The sequence below is a fragment of the Rhinoderma darwinii genome, chromosome 5 (genome assembly GCF_050947455.1).
Source record: "Rhinoderma darwinii isolate aRhiDar2 chromosome 5, aRhiDar2.hap1, whole genome shotgun sequence".
In the NCBI taxonomy this organism is placed as follows: Eukaryota; Metazoa; Chordata; class Amphibia; order Anura; family Rhinodermatidae; genus Rhinoderma; species Rhinoderma darwinii.
The window spans coordinates 243,335,079-243,347,854 of record NC_134691.1 but is presented as its reverse complement, the minus strand read 5'-3'; the positions used below and the strand labels follow the sequence as shown (position 1 = coordinate 243,347,854).

Genomic DNA, 12,776 nt, shown 5'->3' with positions numbered 1-12,776 from the left:
AAATTTATCGTCAGCAATAAAAGATGCCAGTGCCCATCACTGGTATGACATATTTACAGGATTTTCCCCCACTGCCACTAAGATACTGCATGTGTTATTCCAACCCTTGATATGTTTCATAATATTGTTTATATTGCTTACATGTTTCAATTGTTATGCATTTTGCAAAATAAGGGAAGCATTCAATCAGAGGCCTATACATTATGATGAAAGAGTGTTGTGAGATTACCCCACCTACATACCTGTGTGAATCAAGTGAAGAAATGGATCGAAGCCTTGCTATCAGGAGATAGAAGTAGCATTGGAATTTAGGTGTTGGTAAAATCACAAAAGGAGGGATTGTTATGGAATAAATATATGTATAATGTATCTGGGACCTCAAAGAGTGCAATGCTGAAGAGAAAACATGTATTAGAATATATTCTGGGAAAGGTAATGGAATAGATTTGCAGACATTCTGTAGATAGTAGAAATTGGGGCCCTACAAGGACTTACCAGACACAAAGGAGTCTGTTTGATGTTTGATGTTTGATGTTTGATGTTTGAGTTCTGTGCATACAGCCAAGATAAGATAAGGACCAGACACCAGATTAACAACTAGAGATAAGAACAATGTACATTGTGACATAAATCACAAGGGAAGAAACCACAAGAATGTAAATGATTAATGTGTGTCTGCACGTAGTCATGTGATATTTTTACTATATAAACTCTGTGTCTCTGCAAATAAAGTCAGAAGTATTTTTGCCTTGAGAAACGTCTCAGTGTATCTGTTACTTCTCCGAGCAGCTCGCACCCCCCCCCCCACCTGATTTGAACCTGCATGGAGATCAAGGCGTAACGTGACTCAAATTGCGATCACAGTAGCGATACTCCACGTATTATACCAGGGCAACATTTCCCCAATGAAGTGCCCCAAATTGCAAAGAAGGGAAGAACACAAAAAAGGTGCAGTGTGTTCCAAAAGGGGAATTAAAAAAGAGACACTATATACCACTGTGAAACCTGCCCTGAAAAACCAGGCCTGTGTATTAAGGATTGCTTTAAAGTGTACCATACATCCATAAATTAGTAATTTCATGCTTCATTAACCCCTCTATTATACCAAGAGCAACATTGCGTCCACACACACAACCAGCTAAATCCTAGTTCCAAAAGTCAAATGGCTCTTCAAAGCCCTGTCGTGTGTCCAAACAGCCGTTCAGGTCTACATGTGGGGTACTGTTTTACTCGGAAGAAATTGGTTTCCACTGTTTTGGCACCTCAAGAGCCCTGAAAACATGACAAGGTGCCTAAAATATTTTCTAATAAAAAGGAGGCCCCAAAATCCACTAGGCGCTCCTTTGCTTCTGAGGCCTGTGCTTCAGTCCATAAGCACACTAGGGCCACATGTGGGATATTTCCTAAAACTGCAGAATCTGGGCAATAAATATTGAGTTGCATTTATCTGGTAAAATCTTCTGTTACCAAAAAAAAAATAAAAAAATATGGATTGAAACGAATTTCTGCAAAAAAAATAAAAAATAAAAATACTGAATACTTGAATACTTTGAGGGGTGCAGTTGTTAAAATGGGGTGACTTATGGGGGTTTGTATTGTGTAGGCCTCTCAAAACCACTTCAGAACTGAACTGATCCCTGTAAAACTAGCCTTTTTGAAATTTTCTTGAAAATTTGAGAAATTGCTGCTAAAGTTCTAAGCCTTGCAACATCGTAGAAAAATAAAAGAATGTTCAAAAAACGATGCCAACATAAAGTAGACGTATGGGGATGTTAATTAGCAACAACTTTGTGTGGTATAACTTCCTGTCTTACAAGCAGATACATTTCAATTGATAATAATGCTAATTTTTCACGTAATTTTGGGGTTTTTCACAATTAACCCCTTAGTGACCAGCCCATTTTAGGCCCTAATGACCAAGCTATTTTATTTGTTTTTCTATAGTCGCATTCAAAGAGCTATAACTTTTTTATCTTTTCGTCTACATAGCTATATGAGGACTTGTTTTTTGCGGGATTAGTTATACTTTTTAATAGCACCATTTTAGGGTACATATAATTTTTTTAACAACTTTTATTAACTTTTTTTTTTGGGGGGGGGGATTATAAAAAAAAAACCTGAAATTCCACCATTGTTCTATGCGTTTTTAAATTAACGCCGTTCACGGTGCGGCGTAAATAACATGTTACCTTTATTCTATGGGTCGGTACGATTACGGTGATACCACATATGTAGAGGTTTTTTATGTTTTACGACTTTTGCACAATAAAAACACTTTTGAACTAAAATTATTTGTTTTCCATCAATGGAGTGATTTTTTGGGCTTGTTTTCTGTGGGACGAGACGTAGTTTTGATTGGTACGGTTTTGGGGTGCATGGGACTTATTGATTCATTTTTATTATGACTTTTTTGGGGGGCAATGGGAAATTTTTATTTTTTTTTACGGTGTTCACCTTGCAGTTTAAATTACATATTAACTTTATTAATGGAGTCATTACGGTTGCGGCGATACCATATATGTGTACATTTATTTTTTACACTTTTACTAAATAAAACCACTTATGGAAAAAAAATGGATTTATTTTATTACTGTCATTTTTATTAATAATCTTTATTTCACATTTATTATTTATTTCATTAGTCCCACTAGGGGACTTTACTGTGCGATCTTCAGATCGCTGCAATAATGCTTTGGTATACTTCGTATACCAGAGCATTGCTGCCTGTCAGTATAAATCTGACAGGCAATCTATTAGGACGTGCCTCCGGTGCATCCTAATAGGCATATGTCCAGGGCAGACCTGGGGGCTTTTATCAAGCCCCCGGCAGCCGCGACAACCCATCGGAGATCCGCGTTTGCATTTGCGGTTCGCCGATGGGTGACAAAGTGACCTCACTCCCTCTGTAAACAAGTTAAATGCCGCGGTCGCTATTGACGGCGGCATTTAACGGCCGCGATCGAAGTAAACTTCGATCGCTGGTGTTGGAGCAGGAGCTCAGCTGTCATCAGACAGCAGAGCCCCGGCTCCAGCCTGCACGGGATACCCGTGCAGGACTTAGACTAGGCTAACGTGAAAAGGCGTCAGCCTAGCCTTAACCCCTTATAGTGGTAAAATTTGGTCGATACATTCAGTATTTAACCCCTTAGTGACCAACAATACACTTTACGTTCGTCACTAAGGAGCCTTAGCCCCTTAGTGACGAACGTGAAAAGGTGTATTGTTGGTCACTAAGGGGTTAAATACTGACTATCAACCAAATTTTACCACTATTTTAAAGTCCAATGTGTCACGAGAAAACAATCTCAGAATCGCTTGGATAGGTAAAAATATTCCGACGTTATTACCACATAAAGTGAAACATGTCAGATTTGAAAAATGAGGCTCTGTCATGAAGGTCAAAAGTGGCCAAAGAGGAAAGGGGTTAAAAAATACACAACTGTGTCAGGGGTTGGAACTGCAGGACCACTCAGAGATCCAAGGCTCTCTAAATAATAAAATCCAGTTAATTTTTGTTAATGGAGCGATCACTATCACGTTCTATTCAGCGTTCACAAGTCTCAAATGCGCATGCGTCAAACGTGGAGACCGGAAGTATCATATTGCTAAGCGACAGGGAGAACCAGAAGAGTCGTAACGTGACCCTGGTATCGAACGTGCATGTCAGGGGAAAAATAAAAAAAGTGCATCCTAGTTGTCTAGCAACCAGTCCAAATAGCGAACTGACCAGGTTCCGATATTATAAGTGCATTAACAAGTAAGTAATGTGACGTCATTAGTAGTACAAACGGGGGATCAAATCAGGAAAACATCACCTCTACACAAGCTTAGAACGGGAAATGGTGGAGATGCATTAAAATAAATAATCTTATGTTTTTCTTTCTTCAAGCAGGTTATAATTGTGGTCCACACATGCACATAAAGAACCATGGCCTCTATTTTAGGCCCTAATGACCTATTTGCGTTTTTCTATATAGTCGCATTCAAAGACCTATAACTTTTATTTTCCCGTCTACATATCTGTATGAGGACTTGTTTTTTGCAGGATTAGTTGTACTTTTTAATGCACTATTTAGGGGTACATATCCATTTTTTATGATTTTTTTTTTTTGGGGGGGGGGCCGGATAGAAAAAAAAAACCTGAAATTCCAACCTTGTTCTAGGAGTTTTAAATTCACGCCGTTCACTGTGCGGCATAAATAACACGTTTATTCTATGGGTCGGTACGATTACGACGATACCACATATGTTCAGGTTTACTATGTTTTACTACTTTTGCACAATAAAAAGACAAACCAAAATGATTTGTTTTTGCATCATCGCTTTCCAAGAGCCATAATTTTTTTGTCAATGTAGTGATATGAGGGCTTGTTTTTTGAGACGTAGTTTTAATTTTGGGGTACATGGGACTTAAAGGGAAGATGTCGCGAATTAAACCTTTTTTTTTTTTTTTTTTTTTAAGCGTCATTACTTATTTCTGGTAGATTTTTTACGTTTTTTGCTGTATTTCTTTTTTTCTTCCACATGGTGGAAAGTATTAAAAATTAAATAATAATTTGACATGTTTTCCTATGTTGGCCACCAGGGGGAGGGAGCACTTCCCAGAATTACAGCAAGGTGAATAAGGCACAGCAACCTGACTCACAGCTGCCGTAAATATGGGAGGGAATCTCACCCCCCCCCCCCCTCCTACAAGCCAGGAAAAGGTGTCTTCAAATTGCTAAGCAGTGTCCAGCTGCCATTTTAGGTGTGATTGTACAAATGGCAGCTGGAAGAAGATATAGGACACACCAAAAGGCTAAGGGTATGTTCAAACGCTTACTAAGCAAAGGGAAAATAGCTCCTGATTTTCAGCCATTTTTTAATCAAACTCACATTTTTTATGGACGTTTTTGGAGCCGTTTTTCTATAGTCAATGAAAACTGGCTCCAAAAACTTCCCAAGAAGTGATGTGCACTTAATTTGGCGGGCGTCTTTTTACGTGCTGTTTTTGGAAAACTACCACGTGAAAAAACGCCCTGTCGGAACACAACGCTGTATGTCCCATTGAAACCAATGGGCAGATGCTTGTAGGCGTTCAGCTTCCGATTTTTCAGCTGAAAACATTGCGTGTGAACATACCCTTAGAATGATGAAAGTATGAAGTATCAGCGGCGCCCGTGCACACTCCGCTCTGCTACACACACACACACACACACACACACACACACACAGCAGACACAGGAAAAGTGTTAAAGTGGTCGTCCAGGAAAACATGGCACCGCACCTGTCCTCAGGTCGTGTGTGGTATAAGGGTATGTTCACCCGCACTATTTTGCGGACAAATTTCAGGCGTTTTACGCCTGGAATTTCGGCCGAAAATACTGCTTGAAAGCGTCGGCAAACATCCGCCCATTCATTTGAATGGGTTTTAAGATGTACTGTGCAGACGGTCATTTTTTTTTTACGTGCCGCTCTCAAAATATGGCGCGTAAAAAAGACGCCCGCGTCAAAGAAGTGCATGTCACTTCTTGGGACTTAAGTGGAGCAGTTTTCCATTGACTCCATAGAAAAACAGCTCCAATTACGTCCGTAATGGACGCTGCAAAAAACGCCTGCACATGCCATTACGTCTGAAATTGAGGAGCTGTTTTCTCCTGACAACAGCTCCGTAATTTCAGGAGTACGGACGTGCACGTGTGAACATACCCTTACAGATCTGTCCCATTCACTTCAATGGAAGTGAACTGCAACACCAGACAACCTGAGGACAGGTGCGGCGCTGTGTTTCCAATCCGGACACCCCTTCTGTCCTGAGATGACCCGACGGAGGAGGCGAGTGTCAGAGCCACCCACCGCCATCACTGCAGACAGAGCCACACAAATACGGCATGAGGGCAGGGCTTGTCCTGAGTGCACGGTCTCTTGTTATGGACAGATTTATAGTCACATGAACCCCGTCTGCATCAGAACCGGTAACCTAGGTCCAATCACGACAGAGGGGGATCACCAAAACCGCTGTGCACCCTCAGCCCGTCCATCCAGCCCTTTCCTGGTTATATCTGCTTCTGGGAAAGCAGGGTGACCACTATTACCCCTACTAATGGAGGGTTTGGGGATGTGACTAATGACCCTCTCACACTCCAGTAAGAGTGGTAATGGTGGTCATCCAGCTTTCCCAGACCCCTGAACGGTAAATCTCTGTAGTTGTGGGGAGACTGTTTTGGGATGTGACTAATGAACCTCTCAGTCTCAGCACAACTAGAGAGATTTATCGTTCAGGGGTCTGGGAAAGCTGGGTACCACTCTAACAGCGAGCATATTGTTTATCACCCAGGATTCCCAGGACAGTTACATCACGTGTGGATGGCAGACATTACATTACATAGAAGGATAAGCTGCATCCTTTATACAGTCTCCTACACAACTACAGGGGGCCCGTCGGGGGTCACGAGAGCGGCGGTCTGTGAGAGAGAGGGACAGAGACACACACCTTACCTGCAGTGCAGCTGGTCTTCCTAATGGCGCCTGCTATCCCCCTACAAACAGCTTCTCAGTTGTGTGACTGACCTGCGTCTGCGCAGTACAGAGCCAGATAGCAGAGGAATGGACGGGAGCCGTTCATTGACCCCTATGCATTGTAGCTGCCATATTCCATCTGTGTATGTGTCGTTAATCGACATACAGAAATTAAAAAAAAAAAAATGGTAGCCCCCATAGAGAAGTAAAAGTAAGAAAAACGTAAAAAGTAGAACACAAATAAAATTTATTTTAATATCATACGAAAAGCAATTTGATAAAAAATATATATATATATATATATATATATATATATATATATATATATATATATATTTATTTTCATGACACCTTTCCTTAACTTTTATTATGGCTTTTTGGGGGGCAATTGAAAAAAATACAGCATCTTCGCCATTATTTTTTGCATTTTTTTTTTTTTACGGCGTTCACATTGCGGTTTAAATTACATGTTAACTTTATTGTTTGGGTCATTACGATCGTATATATGTGTACTTTTATTTATATTTTTACACTTTTGCTCAATAAAACCAAATTTATGGGAAAAAATGTTTTGTTACAGTAATCTTTATTAACCCCTTAAAGACCAGACCAATTTTTTTCATTTTTGTTTTTTCCTCCCCGCACTCCAAAAGCCTTAACCATATGAGGTCTTGTTTTTTGCGGGACTAGTTATAGTTTGTCATGGCACCATTTACTCTACTGCATAATGTACTGGTAGTCTGAAAAAAAAAAAAAAAAAGTTGTGTGGGGTGAAGTGGGCAAAAAACGGCAATTACACTATTAATACACCATTTTTTTTTGGAAGTGGGGGGGTTGCTTTTTACGGCGTCCATCGGGCGGTAAAAACTACATATAGGCTATGTTCACACAGAGTATTTTGCAGGAGGAATATCTGCCTCAAAATTCAGTTTGAAAGTTTAAGGCAGATTTTCCTCTCCCTGCACGCCGATTATCGCGGAGTTTTTCGTGGCGCTTTTCGCCCGCGGCCATTAAGCGCCGCGGGCATAAAACACAGCGAAATACGCTCTCTGCCTCCCATTGAAGTCAATGGGAGGTCAGAGGCGGAAGCGCCCGAAGATAGGGCATGTCGCTTCTTTTTCCCGCGAGGCAGTTTTACTGCTCGCGGGAAAAAGACGCCGACGCCTCCTATTGAAATCAATGGGAGGCATTTTCGGGCCGTTTTTGCAGAGTTTTGCGATGCAGTATCCGTGTAAAAAAACTCTGCAAAATACTCCGTGTGAACATAGCCATATACATCAGCTTATTCTACAGATTGATACGATTAAAGAAATTGAGAACCAAGAGTCACAGGGCTACACATATTGTAGAAAATAAATTTTATTAGAGATAAATATATAAACATATAACATACGTAATAAAACAGAGCGAGGTTTCTAAAATGAAGAAAGTTATATATGGACCACTCCAAAACTGCTGTAGAATCGCAGGAATGGTACAAATGCACCACCAAATCACAGGGTATAGTATACACATACACCTTAACTCCGGGACATAGCTGCGGTAAACCAAGATAACAAATGCAAGGTCATGAGGTCAGCAAGTAAATTGTAATAGTGCATAATCCATATCAACTGCTGTCCAATATGTAACATAACCAAAATATCATGTACCGCATATGCTAAGCATCTTAATTAGCGATCTGCAAACACGTGTATTCCGAGAGAGGACCCCGGTGCCATATATCCAGAGGGAATATGGCCTGAATGTACCCAAAGGTGAAAGGCACTTCAAATCTGGAATCAACCAGAAGAAGTTAATGTCTCAGATCTTACCCATTGGTGTGGTGAGCCTGCGATCCACGTGGTCCATGTGACAAAGAAATAACACCCCAACGCGCGTTTCGCTGTTCTAGCTTCCTCAGGGGGTATAAACTAAACTATATCCTGTCCTCCTTATATATTATCCCTCATCATGCAAATTCAAGAGTTCCGTGTAGATTCACTTCCTTATTGGTCCACGGCGCATGCGCGGGATTGTGTCAAAGGTCACAGTACTCCGATCACCTGTCGTCATACCGCTAGTGCGCACGCGCGTCTCCAAAGACGCGTCTCCATGGAGACAGCGCAAGCGCATACACGGCATATTGACGAAAGGAGACCGAGGAACGGACCCGACATCCCTGCCGCATGCGCTACCCCAACGTAAGGTAAGTATCTAGCGCCTATATGTGTCACTGTCTCTATTCATGCTCCATGCCATTCCTCTGGATACATTCAGACCCTATACTCCCCCTACAGTACATGAAGAACAAAGTAAAATATCACAATCCTACGGTGTATAATACGGGCATAGAAAAGAAAAGTTATATATATATATTAAAAATTATATAAATAAATAAGTGAAAGGTGATGGTAATATTGCACGTATTTGTCACATTCATCCTAGATCTTTACAGAATTCATAATGGAAGAATACGTTTAAGCAATATCGTGACAGTGAAAAAAAGAATTCATTATATATATTAAATATACTGTAAGTAAAACAGAGCATAATTTATAACGAAGTGAAAAGGAAAGGAAAAAAGAAAAAAGTGAAAAGTGATAAAGTGAAAAAATTACATAATACTGTTTATTAATAGATATCAGGCGAAGAGCATGAAATCAATGCTACACACAACAGCAAGGGCATAGTGTGCCCATTCACCTTAAAATGGGGACATATATGTGGGGGACAAAAGTAGAAAGATCATGAAATCAGTAGAGTTCCATATTTAAGAACAAGGGAAGAGGAGAATATTGCACTAATGTTAAAACAGTAACATCATCAAATGGCATACAACATATTTGTTTCAAACAGGATCAATGTTTAAATATAGGAGCTGAATGTTCATTCTCTCATCACTGTATCAATCTGTAATTAATCGAATATTCATTTTCCAAAAATTTCTAGTAATACCACAGCCGTCCGAGAAAAGCACCTCACTTTGGAGAAAGTTCAACAGAATCTAAATCTGGATACAAAAAAATGCAATCTGTATCAATTCAAGGTAGGACATATACTCGGAATAAATTAAAATCGCCTAAAAATATTAAATTGGCAAAGGACGAGACTATCACTTCATAGAAACGCAGAAAAGCTCAATTTCTCATAAAGACCTAGGGGGGCCATAGTTCCAAGGGTGGTGATCCATCGGCACTCCTTTTGTGCCAGGATCTTGATCGCATTTCCCCCTCTAACACCACAATTTACCATGTCTATGCCCCATGCCAAAAAGGTTTTGGGGTCACAGCCATGGTAAAGTTTAAAATGTTTCGGGATCGTCTTTAGTATTGTAAGATCACTGACATCCTTCGCAGCCAGGATATCCCTCACATGTTCACGGATCCGGACCCTGAGCTGTCTAGATGTCAGTCCAACGTAAACCTTTGGACATCCACATGTTGCATAATAAATAACATGGGTCGTGCTGCATGATATATAATGCAGAATTTTAAAGTGGCGTTTGTTTTTAACGGAAGTAAAGGAGGTTGTCCGTGCTATGTTGGCACATGCCACGCAGTCTCCACAGGGGTAACATCCCTGAATAGGGCCACGTGTGGAGAAACGATTGGATTGTAATGGGACATAGTGGCTCTTTACGAATATATCTCTCAGATTTTTATTCCTTCTAGCCGTCATCTGAGGAATAGTCGGCAGAGCTTTTGAGAAGGCAGGTTCTGTATGTAGGATCGGCCAGTGTTTCTCCAAGACTGATCGCATTGTTTGCCACTGGTTATTAAATGTGGAGATGAATCTAATTTTATTGTCCATCTGGTTTTTCTTTTTTGTGCCTCTCAGATGTAATAGGTCTTTTCGTTCCGTGTTTTTAGCACGACTATATCCCTGCTTGATGCATTTGTGGCTATAGCCCCTGGCTATGAATCTCTCTTTGAGGTCCTGTGATTGTTCCTCAAATTTCTCCTCAGGAGAAATCACAGGACCTCAAAGAGAGATAGCCACAGATGCATCAAGCAGGGATATAGTCGTGCTAAAAACACGGAACGAAAAGACCTATTACATCTGAGAGGCACAAAAAAGAAAAACCAGATGGACAATAAAATTAGATTCATCTCCACATTTAATAACCAGTGGCAAACAATGCGATCAGTCTTGGAGAAACACTGGCCGATCCTACATACAGAACCTGCCTTCTCAAAAGCTCTGCCGACTATTCCTCAGATGACGGCTAGAAGGAATAAAAATCTGAGAGATATATTAGTAAAGAGCCACTATGTCCCATTACAATCCAATCGTTTCTCCACACGTGGCCCTATTCAGGGATGTTACCCCTGTGGAGACTGCGTGGCATGTGCCAACATAGCACGGACAACCTCCTTTACTTCCGTTAAAAACAAACGCCACTTTAAAATTCTGCATTATATATCATGCAGCACGACCCATGTTATTTATTATGCAACATGTGGATGTCCAAAGGTTTACGTTGGACTGACATCTAGACAGCTCAGGGTCCGGATCCGTGAACATGTGAGGGATATCCTGGCTGCGAAGGATGTCAGTGATCTTACAATACTAAAGACGATCCCGAAACATTTTAAACTTTACCATGGCTGTGACCCCAAAACCTTTTTGGCATGGGGCATAGACATGGTAAATTGTGGTGTTAGAGGGGGAAATGCGATCAAGATCCTGGCACAAAAGGAGTGCCGATGGATCACCACCCTTGGAACTATGGCCCCCCTAGGTCTTTATGAGAAATTGAGCTTTTCTGCGTTTCTATGAAGTGATAGTCTCGTCCTTTGCCAATTTAATATTTTTAGGCGATTTTAATTTATTCCGAGTATATGTCCTACCTTGAATTGATACAGATTGCATTTTTTTGTATCCAGATTTAGATTCTGTTGAACTTTCTCCAAAGTGAGGTGCTTTTCTCGGACGGCTGTGGTATTACTAGAAATTTTTGGAAAATGAATATTCGATTAATTACAGATTGATACAGTGATGAGAGAATGAACATTCAGCTCCTATATTTAAACATTGATTCTGTTTGAAACAAATATGTTGTATGCCATTTGATGATGTTACTGTTTTAACATTAGTGCAATATTCTCCTCTTCCCTTGTTCTTAAATATGGAACTCTACTGATTTCATGATCTTTCTACTTTTGTCCCCCACATATATGTCCCCATTTTAAGGTGAATGGGCACACTATGCCCTTGCTGTTGTGTGTAGCATTGATTTCATGCTCTTCGCCTGATATCTATTAATAAACAGTATTATGTAACTTTTTCACTTTTCACTTTTTTCTTTTTTCCTTTCCTTTTCACTTCGTTATATATTATGCTCTGTTTTACTTACGGTATATTTAATATATATAATGAATTATTTTTTTCACTGTTTCACTGTCACGATATTGCTTAAACGTATTCTTCCATTATGAATTCTGTAAAGATCTAGGATGAATGTGACAAATACGTGCAATATTACCATCACCTTTCACTTATTTATTTATATAATTTTTAATATATATATATAACTTTTCTTTTCTATGCCCGTATTATACACCGTAGGATTGTGATATTTTACTTTGTTCTTCATGTACTGTAGGGGGAGTATAGGGTCTGAATGTATCCAGAGGAATGGCATGGAGCATGAATAGAGACAGTGACACATATAGGCGCTAGATACTTACCTTACGTTGGGGTAGCGCATGCGGCAGGGATGTCGGGTCCGTTCCTCGGTCTCCTTTCGTCAATATGCCGTGTATGCGCTTGCGCTGTCTCCATGGAGACGCGTCTTTGGAGACGCGCGTGCGCACTAGCGGTATGACGACAGGTGATCGGAGTACTGTGACCTTTGACACAATCCCGCGCATGCGCCGTGGACCAATAAGGAAGTGAATCTACACGGAACTCTTGAATTTGCATGATGAGGGATAATATATAAGGAGGACAGGATATAGTTTAGTTTATACCCCCTGAGGAAACTAGAACAGCGAAACGCGCGTTGGGGTGTTATTTCTTTGTCACATGGACCACGTGGATCGCAGGCTCACCACACCAATGGGTAAGATCTGAGACATTAACTTCTTCTGGTTGATTCCAGATTGGAAGTGCCTTTCACCTTTGGGTACATTCAGGCCATATTCCCTCTGGATATATGGCACCGGGGTCCTCTCTCGGAATACACGTTTGCAGATCGCTAATTAAGATGCTTAGCATATGCGGTACATGATATTTTGGTTATGTTACATATTGGACAGCAGTTGATATGGATTATGCACTATTACAATTTACTT

The 12,776-nt window shown here is 40.5% G+C and overlaps 1 protein-coding gene across 9 annotated transcripts in view; it reads right to left on the bottom strand.

Moving 5' to 3' along the window:
- HUS1 (HUS1 checkpoint clamp component) overlaps positions 1 to 12,776 on the bottom strand; it is a 353,679-nt gene that overhangs the window by 288,784 nt on the left and 52,119 nt on the right. The window contains exon 1 of one of the 9 annotated variants that reach the window (XM_075827016.1): positions 8,313 to 8,741. The exons of the other annotated variants lie outside the window; for them this stretch is intronic. Within the exon in view, the coding sequence (XP_075683131.1) occupies positions 8,313 to 8,349 (37 nt within the window). The 5' untranslated portion in view covers positions 8,350 to 8,741. Of the gene's footprint in view, positions 1 to 8,312; positions 8,742 to 12,776 lie in introns of those variants that run through there. 9 annotated transcript variants of the gene reach the window in all.